Raw genomic sequence first — 14,080 nt, 5'->3', positions numbered from 1 at the left:
TAAAGGGGCATTTCACTCAGCTTACTCACTTTTCTCGTTAAACACTCCGTGAAGCTGTGAACATCAGTCTTGTACTCATTGGTTTCCACACTGACGCAGTTCTCTTTTCAATCAGTCATTGACACACAAAACAAAAGTCCTGATTTATTTACTTTCAAGGTATCAATTTCACCTTAATTCATATTTCTTACCTGGTGGTTCGTGTCCCACCAGCGGGGCCAGCACCACAGTTTGACAACCAGCTGTGCATTAAATGCAAAACTTAAAGCTGAAACGCATTTTAAAACCAACAATCTGCATGTACAATGTCCAAATTTTGAAGCTTACTTTACGTGTAAATTCCATCTTCCACCCACCAGGGGGCGCCATAGCAACTTTTAGATTTTCACTATTTTGAATAGAATATTAGATTTCACATCCTGTGTCCTCCACGGGGACATTACTTTGACTTTTCTCTACCATATACTTTCTTTATGCCCAACACTGGTTTCATACTTCAGCAGTGACTCTGCATTCTGCTGTGAAATAAACCTGCTGCTCCCACACACCAGGAAAAAACCATTACATTGTGTTTAAGAGGTCGGCTCATAATCTTCTGAGCACTTTGGCATGTTTTGAGGATGAGCTGGTTGGGAAAATTGTAAACTTTTCCCTCAGTTTTCCCACTCCACATGAAACCTACAGGCAGTTAAATAAATCCACTCATTGTTTTAAGTGTATTTTCCAAATTTTATTGTTTTTGTACACAAAAATCAAAGGGCCTTGCTTCCATCTGGTGCGACGACTGAAAACCTGCAAAGAGAAAAAAAAAAGAGAATTAAACCCAGTTTCAGAAATCAGTAAACTGAATCCTGAGCTCAAATTGTTGACCTCAGTTTCTCTGAGTTCCTAAAAGACTGTTTTTGGTGTCCTGTAAAAGTGTCACGGTTCGTGTTTGTGAGCTGAAACCCTTCTCAGACAAATGCCTCGATGTCTTCAACTGAAAAGAACCCCCTGCTCTGAGGAACCGGAGCAGAACCACAGAACGTGATTCTGAACCAGCGACCAGCAGAACCAGAATGAGTCCTGTTCCGACTCGTCATCGTATCATCACCGAAGGGAGCCGTGTGAGACCGTCCAACACCACAGTCTGTGTTAAATCACTGGATCCAGATTATTTTGCGATATATTATCAGGACAGCAACAGTGTCACCCGAACGTACCCGAATGGCTAAAATGTCATAATTTAAACCTGTTGAAGCTCCACTGTAGCAAACAGAACATATCTACTTATCAGAATTCACAGGAACCTCCAATTTTACTGCAGAAGAACTAAAAAACTAATTTATTTTTTGTGTTTTCTCTCTTAGGTTAGCAGCAGGACAGGATCTATCATTAGTATACAGCCTTGTGAAGGCCCTGCAGCAGTCAAATAAAACCCTGTCTCTTACCCTCTTATGCAGTGGGTACAGGTGCTCCCTGGGGCATGACGGGCACCTCTGGCTTGGCCCCCTTCTGCTCAGACATTGGTGTGGTGGGCAGGGTCTCCTCCTTGGGCTCCACAATGCTGACGTGGTCGGGCAGGGGCTTCTTGGGGCCGATCTTACCGCTGGGGTCCCAGGGCAGCATGATCTTCACCTTGATGCCCAGCACACCTGAGAGTATTAAATAAACACATCAGTGCCACCAAAACAACGCGATGGCAGTTTGATTTGGCTGCATGTGGCCGAGCTGCACTCACCCTGCCTCAGCAGGACGTGGCGGACGGCTGTGTCGACGTAGTAGTTGACGGGGTCTCCGCTGTGGATCATCAGACCGTCCACAAACTTCATGGACTTGGCCCTCTGACCCCTCAGCTTGCCGGACACGACGACTTCGCAGCCCTTGGCGCCACTCTCCATGATGAACCTCAGAACGCCATAGCAAGCCCTGAAAAAGCAGAGTGATAAAACAGTGTTAGCGGCTAATCGATCAGTGGATCCAAAGTACTGCAAGATTCTCTCAGGAAACTTTCACTGTGACTGAAATGATTCTGGTTGGTCGACTTCATAAAAAACATCAATTTTCTACATGGTGGGTTCAGCTGGAGGTCTTCAGGTTTTAAATCGGTAAAACATGCCACGAGGAGGAGACGCCTCCTTCATCAGTGAGCTTCATTAAAGCGTGCTTTGACCCTTCTCAGACAAATGCCTCAATGTCTTCACCTGGAAAGGACCCCCTGCTCTGAGGAACCGGAGCAGAACCACAGAACGTGATTCTGAACCAGCGACCAGCAGAACCAGGATGAGTCCTGTTCCGACTCGTCATCGTATCATCACCGAAGGGACAGAAGCTGACACACAGAACACAGGCTTCACCCTCAAAGTACACATGAGGTTTTTTATGACAGGGTGTTTCCTACTGACCATAATTTAACCTCTGTCAGCATTTTTAATGTTTACTCTTCTAGATTACGATCAAATTTCATACTTTGGGTCGGGTCCAACATACTAAGAGATGTGCCACGAGCAGAATACACTCATAAATAATTGACTTGAGAAAAACATCCAAACATTAAACTGTGTGCAGAGATGTATTTAGAGCTTAAGATGTCATGTTAGGACGCATAACGTTAAGAAACGTTTAATAAATTATCTTTGTGTTAAAGGACAAAACACAATACACAGACGATTATAATAGTGAAACTAAAGTTAATATTCATTCATTCACAAGATTGTGTTGATGTAAAGAGCTTATGTGTAAACGTACATTACTTATTACTCAATGGCAGAAAACATTTCTAAGGTGGAAGTTAACCCTGTGGAGTCATTAACTGTTTAAATCACACCAGTCTGATGAAATTTGTAACAAAAATTATTTAGTTAAATTAAAGAAATCCAGCTCACCTGCGCACAGCCAGGCCTCCCAGCAGTTTGTAGCGCAGAGACTCAGCCTGAGCGATGGCACACAGACCACGAGTGGCAACTTTCTCAGCATACAGCTAAAAGAAAGAGGAAGGACATTTCAGTATTACAGACAAACACCGGGATCAAACCAGCACGTGTAACGATGGACTGCAGGTTTCCTGCACCGTCTACAGCACAGTCCTGATGCCTCGACCCTTCTCAGACAAATGCCTCTGTGTCTTCACATGGAAAGGACTTCCTGCTCTGAGGTGCTGGAGCAGAACCACAGAACGTGGATCTGAACCAGCGACCAGCAGAGCGAGACTGAGTCCTGCTCCGTCTCGTCATCGTATCATCACTGAAGGGAAATCTGACTGTCTAACATCAGAAGCCTTTGCACTTTACTCACTGGGTTTCCTACCAGGATGAGATTACTGTAAACTGCTGTTGGCAAAGTGTTAATATTGTAAACAAACGACCTCTAAACAGTTTAAAATTCCATATTTTTACATTTTTGCAGCCAAATGCATTTATTTTTCAAACTCTGAAACCTTCAAACATTTGTTCAGATACACCTCACCACTGACGAATTACTTTCCGTACTAAAAACCATCCAACAGTGAGCTTAAAACACCGATTAGTCTTACGCATTTATAGCGAAAGGCTGGCTTCCGGTGACGGACCGTCCCTGGCATGCTCATGGAAATGTAGTTCTTTGAGCAGATATTCATTTTCAAAAAACGAGCACAAGACTGCAAAATAAATACAATTCAGGGGGTCAACCCGGAGGTCGATGTAACTGGCAAAACAATCTGGGGGCCGACCACAAGGTCAGCGATGGTGGCGAGGCTTGGCAGGGCCAGATGTCGCAAAGTCCTCTGGCTGAGACGTGGCTGGACCTAGTGGCATGGACGTCGCAGGGAGCTGGGAGGGCTCGGCTGGGTCCCCAGCTGGCGGGGAAGTGGAGATCATGGCCATGACAAAGTACTCTGTCTCCTTCGGTCAATAGTCCAAGAATCCTTGGTCGAATGCCAAATTCAAAAATATTGTCAAAGAAATGCTGCTGGGTCATCATGGACCTGACCATGATGACCCAGCAGCATTTCTGTCACAGCTGGGAAGGCTGGTGCTTGGTGTGGGTCCAAATGCAGACACTTGAAGGCGTGGTGTGTTAGACAAAAGACGCGTCGCTTATTGTGACTGAATAAAAAAAACGTACCAAGCACTCAAAACAAAAGGAAGAAGGAAACTAGAACAATACTGATGATAACTAAACTGGCAGGAACTAAATTACTACACGCGGAAGACAAAGAACATGGAAACCTAGACGTGACAATCAACAACCTGGAAATATGGAAAACATGGAAAGAGGCACCAGCCTTGCTGCTCAGAGCCATGTTAGCCAGCCAAATGAAGCAGTCGCAGCACAGACAGGATCCGGACTCATCCGCTCAGTATTGAACCCAGACAGGCACAAATTACACCCCATCCAGTGTGAGCCCATTTTTAAAGGCTTCCACATGTTTGTGAGTAAAACGGGGATAAAACAGTGCTGACCTTCTTTCAGATTTGCACCGCCATCTTCCAACAGGCCTTAGACAGGAAAGGACCAGCAGAGGATGCGGAAATGGATTTATAGATATAGCTGGTTGCCGGTGACGGTCTGTCCCTGGCATGGTCACGGAAACGTAGTTCTCTGAGCAGATGCGACGAGCATGATTTTGCGGGTTCATTACCAAAGCAATTTTCCAAAAACCACCAGATTTATTTATGTGTTCATCTTCAATCATGGAAATATAAATCAGAACAAAACACACCAAACTTCAGGAGGTAGACAGGTCCACTCCCTCACATTATAAAGGCAGAGCAGGTGAAATCTGCAGCAGTGACACTAATTATATTTTTTATTAATTTATTTATATTTTTATTCCTCCACAGTTGGTGCAGCATCCACAATTTCACTGTACATGACCAATGACAATAAAAGGCTGTTCTGTCCCATTTTATTCTATAATTAATATAAATAATAACAATAATAAGAAACTTTAAGTTACTTTATGAGTTACAAATATGTTTTTGTAGTCTGTTGCTTTTTATTACTTGAAAGTTTTAGGAATAAAGATTTGAACTAAAGTAGTAAATGTTAGGACGAGTCCTGCTCCGTCTCATCACCTGACCGTTTAAAATCAGAAGCCTTTGCACTTTACTCACTGGGTTCCTACTAGGATGATATTATTGTCAAGTGCTGTTGGCAAAGTATTAATATTTTAAACCAAAAAAAAAAAAGGACTTAAAAAAATAATTTCAAATTCCATATGTTTACATTTTTGTGGCAAACCAGCAATTTCACCCCCCTCCCCCCCAAACCTTTAGATATTTGTTCCGATATGTCTCCACTGAGGGATTATTTAATACTAAAATACATCCGACAGTGAGCTTAAAACACTTCTTAGTCTTATTTCTTGGTTTCCTACCTCCACGCTGCCCTCGGGGAAGCCAAACCTCTTCTGGACCACAGCGGTCAGCTCTCTGATCCGACGACCCTTCTCTCCAAGAACATTCTGGGTCCTAAAGATGGTGAGATGATTAGAGTTAAACCACATGGGTAAAAATAACAAAACAAAACCCAGATCTTTACAAACACCGGCACAAAGCTGAGACAACATAGAGCTACACAGCTGAAGTAGTTATCTCTTTAGATAAGCACACCGAGTTTACATGGAAGGAAGATGAGCTATATAAACAAAACTGACACTGGATGTAATTTTACCAGTGATCTTAATGCCTATTTAAAAACCAACATTTGCATTATTAAAAGGAAATGATCAGGACTGACTTCTAGGATGTCTTTTAATGTAAGCTTTTATTTTCTCGAGCTTAAAATATGTTTGTCTTTAAAAATGGCCAAAAATAGCAAATGCTCAGACCACTGTTAACACACTGTGTCTTACAAATGGACCAACAGTGTTTACATGCATATGCGCACTGCCAAAGTAATGGCATATCCACTTTACAGTAGAGACTCATTTTAAGCTTCTATACTTGTTTAGTTTCTAAACTCAAAATCTTCTGGAGCGGTAACAACTTCTTGGATTGGGACTCATCACCCCTTTCCCATTAGCAGTTTGCAGGGTTTTCCATTAGGTTCATAGTACCTGTTACTTTTTTAGTACCTACTCGGCCGGGGTTCCAAACAGGTACTAAAATGTGACGTCCTCTGACTGCGTGCCACCAATTGGCTAATCAATAGCGTCAACTGAAGCATCAGAGCGTCTTGTTTTTTAAACTTGGGAACGAAAGAAATGGCTACAAAAACAACTGTGTTCCCACGAGTGCAACGAGATGCAACAGACCGAGCAGCAGGTATAGATTCGCTTCAACATCCACCTTTGCTGTAGCGTTCATGTGACATTAATTGCGTTGTGCTACATTGAGAGGCATTGCTATGACAGCAAGCAAGCATACAAGTCGATCGGTGGCGAGTCGACCCGAGTAGCTACTAATGAAAAAGGGGCGATGGGCAAGCAACCTAGCCGTGGATCAGAACCAGCGACCAGCAGAGCCAGACTGAGTCCTGCTCCGTCTCATCACTGGAGGAACACCTGACCATTTAAAATCAGAAGCCTTTGCACTTTACTCACTGGGTTCCTACTAGCCGACTGCTCACCTTGTGGCCAGGATGATGATCTCAGTCCTGGTTGGAGTCACGCGCACCTCCACACCGGAGTAACCATCCTCGGCAAGCTCACGAGTCAGGAACTCATTCAGCTCGGCCTTGAAGATACCGTCTGCGACGAACTGTGGACAGAGAACAGTTAAGCTTTATGTTTATGAAACACTCAAACATCCAGCACCAAGCAGACTTTCTGCCAGCATCTACAGGCTGCACAGACTCACACACCAACTGCCAATGCATCCTTCAAGTGCTGCAACAGGTACAACACTGATGCATCTGCTGTGGCCCCGAAACACACAGATAATAAAATACAGCTACAGAAAATCAATGAATGGGTTTGACCCTTTAAAACGGGCTAACTTGAAGCTAACACACTGCTCACACTTATTTAAAACATGTAAAGGATAATTTAAAGTTCCTAACTACCCATGATGGCATTCAAACCACAGCAGGATTCACTTCTACAGAGAGCACAGTCACATTCAGAGTGAGTGCTGAAGACAAAACGAGCAGAATGTCATCGCTCTGCAGTTTTTAAACAGGCTGTATTTGTATCACCCGCTTACTTCAGCTTGCCTGGCTTCAGTGCTTAAACGCAGGCTGCCACATGTCTCGTGCTTTACTGTGAAATTCCTCCCAATTCCAAATTAATGTCCTTGAACGATTCACTGAAATGAACCCCGTGCTGACTCCACATTTAACCCGAACAGTTCTAACTGTACATTAACCACATTTCTCAGTGAATTAGTAGCATTAAGGAGGCAGTTTGTGTCTCTGGCTCTATATTAATACGGCTGCGAAGCTAACACCTCCGAAAACCTGGACTCAGACACAAACAACCTTTAAATGAGAGTTCAGCTAAGTCTTTTCGCATATTAGGATTTAAAGCGGGCATTAAAGTCGTGTTTAAGTCAGACACTTCAACCAGTGTGTAACTGTGCCCGGCCTCGGTGCTCAGAGCCATGTTAGCTAGCCAAATGAGGAGGTCACAGCGCAGACAGCATCTGGATTCATCCGCTCAGGATTCAACCCAAGCGGGCACATCTGATACCAGGACGGCCACCAAATGACCATATCAAATCCAGCGTGAGTCCATTTTTAAACAAATGCAACGTGTTTGTGAGTAAAACGGGGGCTAACCTTCCTCTTCTTGGAGATTTGCACCGCCATCTTCCAATGGGCCGTAGACAGGAAAGGACCCGCACAGGATGCGGAAATGGATTTATAGCTAAAAGCTGACTTCCGGTGACGGTCCGTCCCTGGCATGCTCGGGGAAATGTAGTTCTTTGAGCAGATGCGATGAGCATGAGTTTGTGTGTTTCTTATGTTTATTACCAAAGGAATTTACACGGCGATATAAATCGGGTCGACGGCACTGATGGAACACTTATAAAGGCCGACAGCGAGGCCAGCGAGGGCGGCCACGTGAGCTTAAAATACGAATTATTTGTATGTTTTTGTTTCCTACCACCACGCTGTCTTCGGGGAACCTCCTCTTGACCTCAGCGATCAGCTGTCTGATCCGACTACCCTTGTCTCCAAGAACAGTCTTCATCCTAAAGATGGTGAGACGGTTAGGCTTAAACTACATGGTTATAAAAAAAAAAAGACAAAATATTTTTAATCTTTCCACACACAGACACAAAGCTGAGACGACATAGAGCTACACAGTTGAAGTTTCTCTTAAACTAACATTGGCATCTACCAAAGGGAAATGATCAGGACTGATTTCTATGATGCCCTTTAATGTATGCTCTCTTTTGTCAAGCTTAAAATATGTTTGTCTTTAAAAATGGCCAAAAATAACAAATGCACAGACCACTGTTAACACACACTCTGTGTCTTACAAATGGACCAACAGTGTTTACATGCGTACTCGCCCTGCCAAAGTAATGGCATATCCACTTTACAGCAGAGACTCATTGTAAGCTTCCATACTTGTTTAGTTTCTAAACACTCAATCCGATCTTCTGGAGATGTAACAACTTCTTTAATTCTGAGTTGTTACTTTTTGGCAACCTAGCCGACTGCTCACCTTGTGGCCAGGATGATGATCTCAGTCCCGATTAAAGTCACACGCACCTCCACGACCATCCTTAGAAAGCTCATGAGTCAGGAACTCTTTTAGCTCAGCCCCTTTAATACCCTCTGCGACGAACTGCAGAGAGAGCAGGTCAGCTTTATGTTTATGTCACACGCTCAAACATCCAGCACCAAGCAGACTTTCTGCAAGCATCTACAGGCTGCACTGACTCAGACACCAACTGCCAATGCGTCCTCCAAGTGCTGCAACAAGTACTACACACTGATAAATCTGCTGTGGCCCTGAAACCACACAGATTATAAAATACATCCATCCATCCATCCATTCGCTACCGCTTATCCTTTTCAGGGGCGTGGGGGGCGCTGGAGCCTATCCCAGCTGTCATAGGGCGAGAGGCGGGGTACACCCTGGACAGGTCGCCAGTCTGTCGCAGGGCTAACACACAAGGACAGACAACCATTCACACCTAGTGGCAATTTAGATTATCCAATTAACCTATCCCCACAAACTGCATGTCTTTGGACAGTGGGAGGAAGCCGGAGTACCTGGAGGGAACCCACGCAAACACGGGGAGAACATGCAAACTCCACACAGAAAGACCCTGGCCTGATGGTGGAATTGAACTCAGGACCTTCTTGCTGTGCGGCAACAGTGCTAACCACCGTGCCACCATGCTGCCCATGCTTTACCATTATAAAATACAGCTACAGAAAATTAATGAATGAGTTTGACACTTTTAGCGGGCTAACTCACTGCTCACGCTTATTTGAAACATGTAAAGGATAATTCAAAGTTCTTAACTGGCTGAGATACACTGCATTCAAACCACAGCAGGATTCACTTCTACAGAGAGCACAGTCACATTCAGAGTGAGTGCTGAAGACAAAACGAGCAGAATCTCATCGCTCTGCAGTTTTTAAACAGGCTGTATTTGTATCATCCGCTTACTTCAGCTTGCCTGGCTTCAATGCTTAAACGCAGGCTGTTTGATGCCACGTCTTACTGTGAAATTCCTCCCAGCTCAAAATTATTATTCCCTTGAACCATTCACTGAAATGAACCCCGTGCTGACTCCACGTTTAACCCGAACAGTTCTAACTGTACATACGTCTCATTAACCACATTTCTCAGTGAATTAGTAGCATTAAGGAGGCAGTTTGTGTCTCTGGTTCTTTATTAATATGGCTGTGAAGCTAACGCCTCCGAAAACCTGCATTAGGACAAAAACAGACTTTTAAAAAAAGTCCAGCCACATCTTTTCACATGTTAGAAAATAAACCGGGCATTAAAGTCGAGTTTAAGCCCAAGACTTCGACTGGTCTGTAACTGTGTCCGGCCTCGGTGCTCAGAGCCATGTTAGCTAGCCAAACGAGGAGGTCGCAGCGCAGACAGCATCTGGATTCATCCGCTCAGGATTCAACCCGGGCAGCACATCTGATACCGGGACAACCACAAAATGTTCATACCTCATCCACCGTGCAGAATTTTAAAAGAAATTACGACATGTTTGTGAGTACAACAAAGATAAAACGGGGGCTAACCTTCGTCTTCTTGGAGATTTGCACCGCCATCTTCCAATGGGCCGTAGACAGGAAAGGACCCGGGGAATACGCAGAAATTCATTTATAGCGAAAGGCTGGCTTCGGTGACGTCAGATCCCTGGCAGGCATGCTTACGGAAATGTAGTTCTTTGAGCAGATGCGAGGGGCATGAATTTGCACATTTATTACCAAAGCAATTTCCCACAAACAAGAAGGGTTTGTTGATTTAATTTTAAGCACAGATATATAAAGGAACTAAACTAAGAACTAAACACACTGAATATGGCTAAGGATTCAGAAGAATCAAGGTCACTGATTTCTGTAACCGAAATCGATTCCTATTCACATGGTCCTAATGTGATTCAATCCCTGATTAGATTAAATTCAATTGTGACTCAGTCAGAAATATTATAATTCAGACCATTTATCATTACATGTACTTAAATCTCTGTACAATAACAAAGCTGTCACTTGTGAGACTTCATCAGAGGTGTAAGCATCACAGCAGATGTCTTTGTGTCAAATTAACTGAGGATAAAACAGAAAAACAGAAAAACATGAAGGAGATGTTCCTGGCCTGATTTTTCATAGCAGATGACTCCCCTTAAAATATTCTGCAGTAGATTTAAAAACAAAGAAAACCATGAATCAACATCTGAACATTACCTGATGTTGCTGAAGTTAAGCAAAGTTACACAGGTTTTATTACAGACACAGCTAGGAGTTTTGTAATTTGGCATAATTTAAAAAGTTTACATTTCTTTGTTTTTTAACAGCAAAAATTAGTCTTTCTTGTCGGAGGTCATTTTTGGGAAAATAAAAGAAATAAGAAAAAAAACTGGGTGACAACACTGTACACAATGGTAGACTGGTGCGTGATAAGCAAGCGAATAATGCAGAAAACTAAGATTTGTGATGGGAAACTGGTCTTTAACCACACTGAGAGAGAGAGCTGTGCAGGAAGTGTGATTTTTATTGTAGAGGAAGCAAGAATGCAAAAGTAAGAGAGAATCCATGATGATGCTTTTTAAATGTGCAGCTTCAGAATCTGTGAAATGTCGGCTACCAGCACCCAACGGCATGTATACGAGAGAGATTCTGGTGTTTCTGGTAAAATACATTTATACTTAAAAATCGATTCAGGATTGAATGAATCAATATCACATTATTCAAACCAAAATTTATTGAATCGGAAAATACATTTTTTTTAACCCACCCCTAACACTGAACTTCATGAGGCAGATGGACCATAAGAAAACAAAAATTGGACCACAAAGTCACAAGGGTCTAAAACAAATACAGTTCAGGGGGTCAACCGGGAGGTTGAAGGCACTGGCAAAACAGTTCTGGGGGCCGACTGTGAGGTCAGTGTCGGTGGCGAGGCTTGGCAGGTGTGGGCTTGGCCAGTGGCAGCCCTTGGCGTGGCTTGGTAGGTGCGGGCTTCGCTGGTGGCAGCCATCAGCATGGCTTGGCAGGTGCGGGCCTAGCCAGTGGCAGCCGGCGGCATGGCTTGGCAGTTGGCGGACATGCAGACCGTGGGCTTGGCTGGTCCCGAAGGCATGAAGTCCTCTGCCTGAGACGTGGCTGGATGAGACGATATCCTTTGGCCCTCCCAGCCGCAGGGGGCTGGTCAGGCTCGGCTGAGTCCCCAGCTGACAAAGGAGGAGGCTGGTCAGGCTCACCTGAGCGTTAAACAAAAGGCAAGCCGTTTATTGTGGCTGAATAAAAAAACATACCAAACATGCAAAACAAAGGGCAGAAGGAAACTAAGACAACACTAGTGATAACTAAATTTGGAGAAACTAAATTACTAAACACAGTAGAGAAAGAACACGGAAACTTAAACATGACAAACCCTGAACCTGGAATCTCAAAATATGGAAAACATGGAAACAGGCACTAGCCTCGGTGCTCAGAGCCGTGTTAGCTAGCCAAACGAGGAGGTCGCAGCGCAGACAGCATCTGGATGAATTCTCTCAGGATTTGTTTTGTCTCCTACCACCACACTGCCTTCAGGGAAGCCAAACCTCTTCTGAACCTCAGCAATCAGCTGTCTGATCTGATGACCCTTCTCTCCAAGAACAGTATTGATCCTAAACATGGTGAGATGTTTAGGGTTAAACTACATGGTTAAAAAAGCTCCGAAACAAACAAACAGAAAAAAGATCTTTCCACAAAACAGCACAAAGCTGAGACATCACAGAGCTACACAGTTGAAGGTTTTATGTCTTTTGATAAGCACACCGAATTTACATGAAGGAAGATGTGCTATATAAACAAAACTAACACAGGATATAATAATGTTACAAATGTAATGGCAGGGATCCTAACGTTTGATTTTAAGAAGGAAGGAGATGATAGCAGCTTGGGTCACCACAAAAGATATATGACAAAAATGATATAATTATATAATTTAAATAATGCATATTACAAGATGCATTCTTGGATAATATTTGGATTAATCCTGATGTAATCATGCTACACTTTTTTCTGTATTTCATGTTGTAGCTTTATGTGTACAATATAGGTGATGCTCATCAGCCTTTTGAACTGTACAACGTTATCTCAGAATCAAAGTGACAAATGTCACTTCCAGAGAACAACCAGTGTTACATCAGCATCCACCTTCTCCTTCAGATTTACAGGCACATTTTTTTCACCACTCATAGATCAGACAACCAGACTGGCTCAGGCTGTGCTTTAGGTGTGACCAGTGATTAATTTTTATTTATTTATTTTTTACCAGTGCACTATAAATAACCCACATTGCAAAAGGTAAGTTATGCCTTTATTCTCACATTGTGGCTCATTGTTTTAACTGATGTTTGCACAAATTGCTACTTTGGAAACCAACCAAGGTGTTTTCTTCTGTGGTTAAACAGTTTAAAGCCTGGAATTTATTATTTATTTATTAATATCTTATCTTATCTTATCTTATCTTATCTTATCTTATATTATATTTGTGAAAATACACTCTGAAATAATGAGAAAATAACGTTCTCTTTATCTCTTTACCTTTTGTAAAGTTGGACCAGCCACAGGGAGTGTGAGGGTGATTTTGGCCTCCTGTTGAGCGGTGATATTAGTAAAGACAAAATTAACAGATGGACCCCAAGAAGATTTCACTACAGCATTTCCGAAAAGCTTCATCTATTTTCTCACTCAAACATCGTGTGAAGTGAACCTGAAATAATCCATTCCTCTGCAGATGATTGGTTAGCTCTTTGACAACTACTCTTTCAAGAGTTTATGAGATGAAAGGAAGGTTGGAGACTGGCCTGTAATTAGCTAGTGATCTGTGCTAAGGCATTTTTAATGTTTGTTATTTTTTAGGCCTCAGTTATTTAGCAAGACAGGGGCTTGTTTAACATGTGTCTTTGGCCATTTCACTGGGGCCACATGGTTTTGTGAATAAATCTGCTGAGATCTAGATCCATTGCATGTGGGGAAACTGATTGTCATGGCAAGTATAGTAAGTGGTTTAGATTCACAACCATTTTAAATTGTTTATCAGAAGTGATGCTTCTTTTTGCAGAGATAATTAAAAAATTGTCAGTCTTCTGCTAGTCCTTCTCTGATGTTAAACAATGTAATGTCAAAAAGAGAAAGTCCACAATCAAGGCTTTAATTGCAGCAAGTTTTATTAAAGCAATTGAGCAGGAGAAAAGCAAAAGCAGAATTAAACAAGCCACTCAATAATAATAAAATCACATCAATTATACTTATCTACTTAACCCTTTTACTGTGATATATAATATATAATATAATATAGAAAATCTATTTTTTTTAACTTTTTCCACATTTTTACATAAAACATCATCATTTTCTCAATACAACTTTTTCATTAAATCATAGATTTTTAAAGTCAGAGTGCACACATGCCGTTTCTACACTTCACTGGAAGGGCTGTTGTTAGAATCCCTATTATATTTTCAAACTCCCATCCTTTTTAATT

The 14,080-nt window shown here is 42.5% G+C and overlaps 1 protein-coding gene across 1 annotated transcript; it reads right to left on the bottom strand.

The window, feature by feature from the left end:
* Positions 1-705: 705 nt before the first annotated feature.
* On the bottom strand, positions 706-7,836 carry rps3 (ribosomal protein S3). Its single transcript, XM_080889263.1, has 7 exons — positions 7,681-7,836; positions 6,532-6,662; positions 5,339-5,432; positions 2,865-2,959; positions 1,721-1,908; positions 1,431-1,634; positions 706-792 (listed from the first exon to the last, which is right to left on the bottom strand). The coding sequence occupies exons 1-6, from the start codon at positions 7,804-7,806 to the stop codon at positions 1,435-1,437; spliced, it is 834 nt and encodes a 277-aa protein (XP_080745389.1). The 5' UTR covers positions 7,807-7,836; the 3' UTR covers positions 706-792; positions 1,431-1,434.
* Positions 7,837-14,080: the final 6,244 nt, after the last annotated feature.

The sequence above is a fragment of the Rhamphochromis sp. 'chilingali' genome, assembly GCF_963969265.1.
Source record: "Rhamphochromis sp. 'chilingali' genome assembly, chromosome: 8".
Lineage (NCBI taxonomy): Eukaryota > Metazoa > Chordata > Actinopteri > Cichliformes > Cichlidae > Rhamphochromis > Rhamphochromis sp. 'chilingali'.
This window is presented reverse-complemented; position numbering and strand designations above follow the sequence as displayed.

What these genes read in the sequence shown, in the direction of transcription:
- rps3 (XM_080889263.1), bottom strand. Translation starts at nt 7,806, where the DNA reads ATGCCAGGGACGGACCGTCACCGGAAGTCAGCTTTTAGCTATAAATCC. An exon ending in AAATCTCCAAGAAGAGGAAG is followed by an intron (nt 6,663 to 7,680) that starts GTTAGCCCCCGT and finishes CTCTGTCCACAG; the next exon opens with TTCGTCGCAGACGGTATCTT. An exon ending in GGAGGCCTGGCTGTGCGCAG is followed by an intron (nt 1,909 to 2,864) that starts GTGAGCTGGATT and finishes CTGCTTTTTCAG; the next exon opens with GGCTTGCTATGGCGTTCTGA.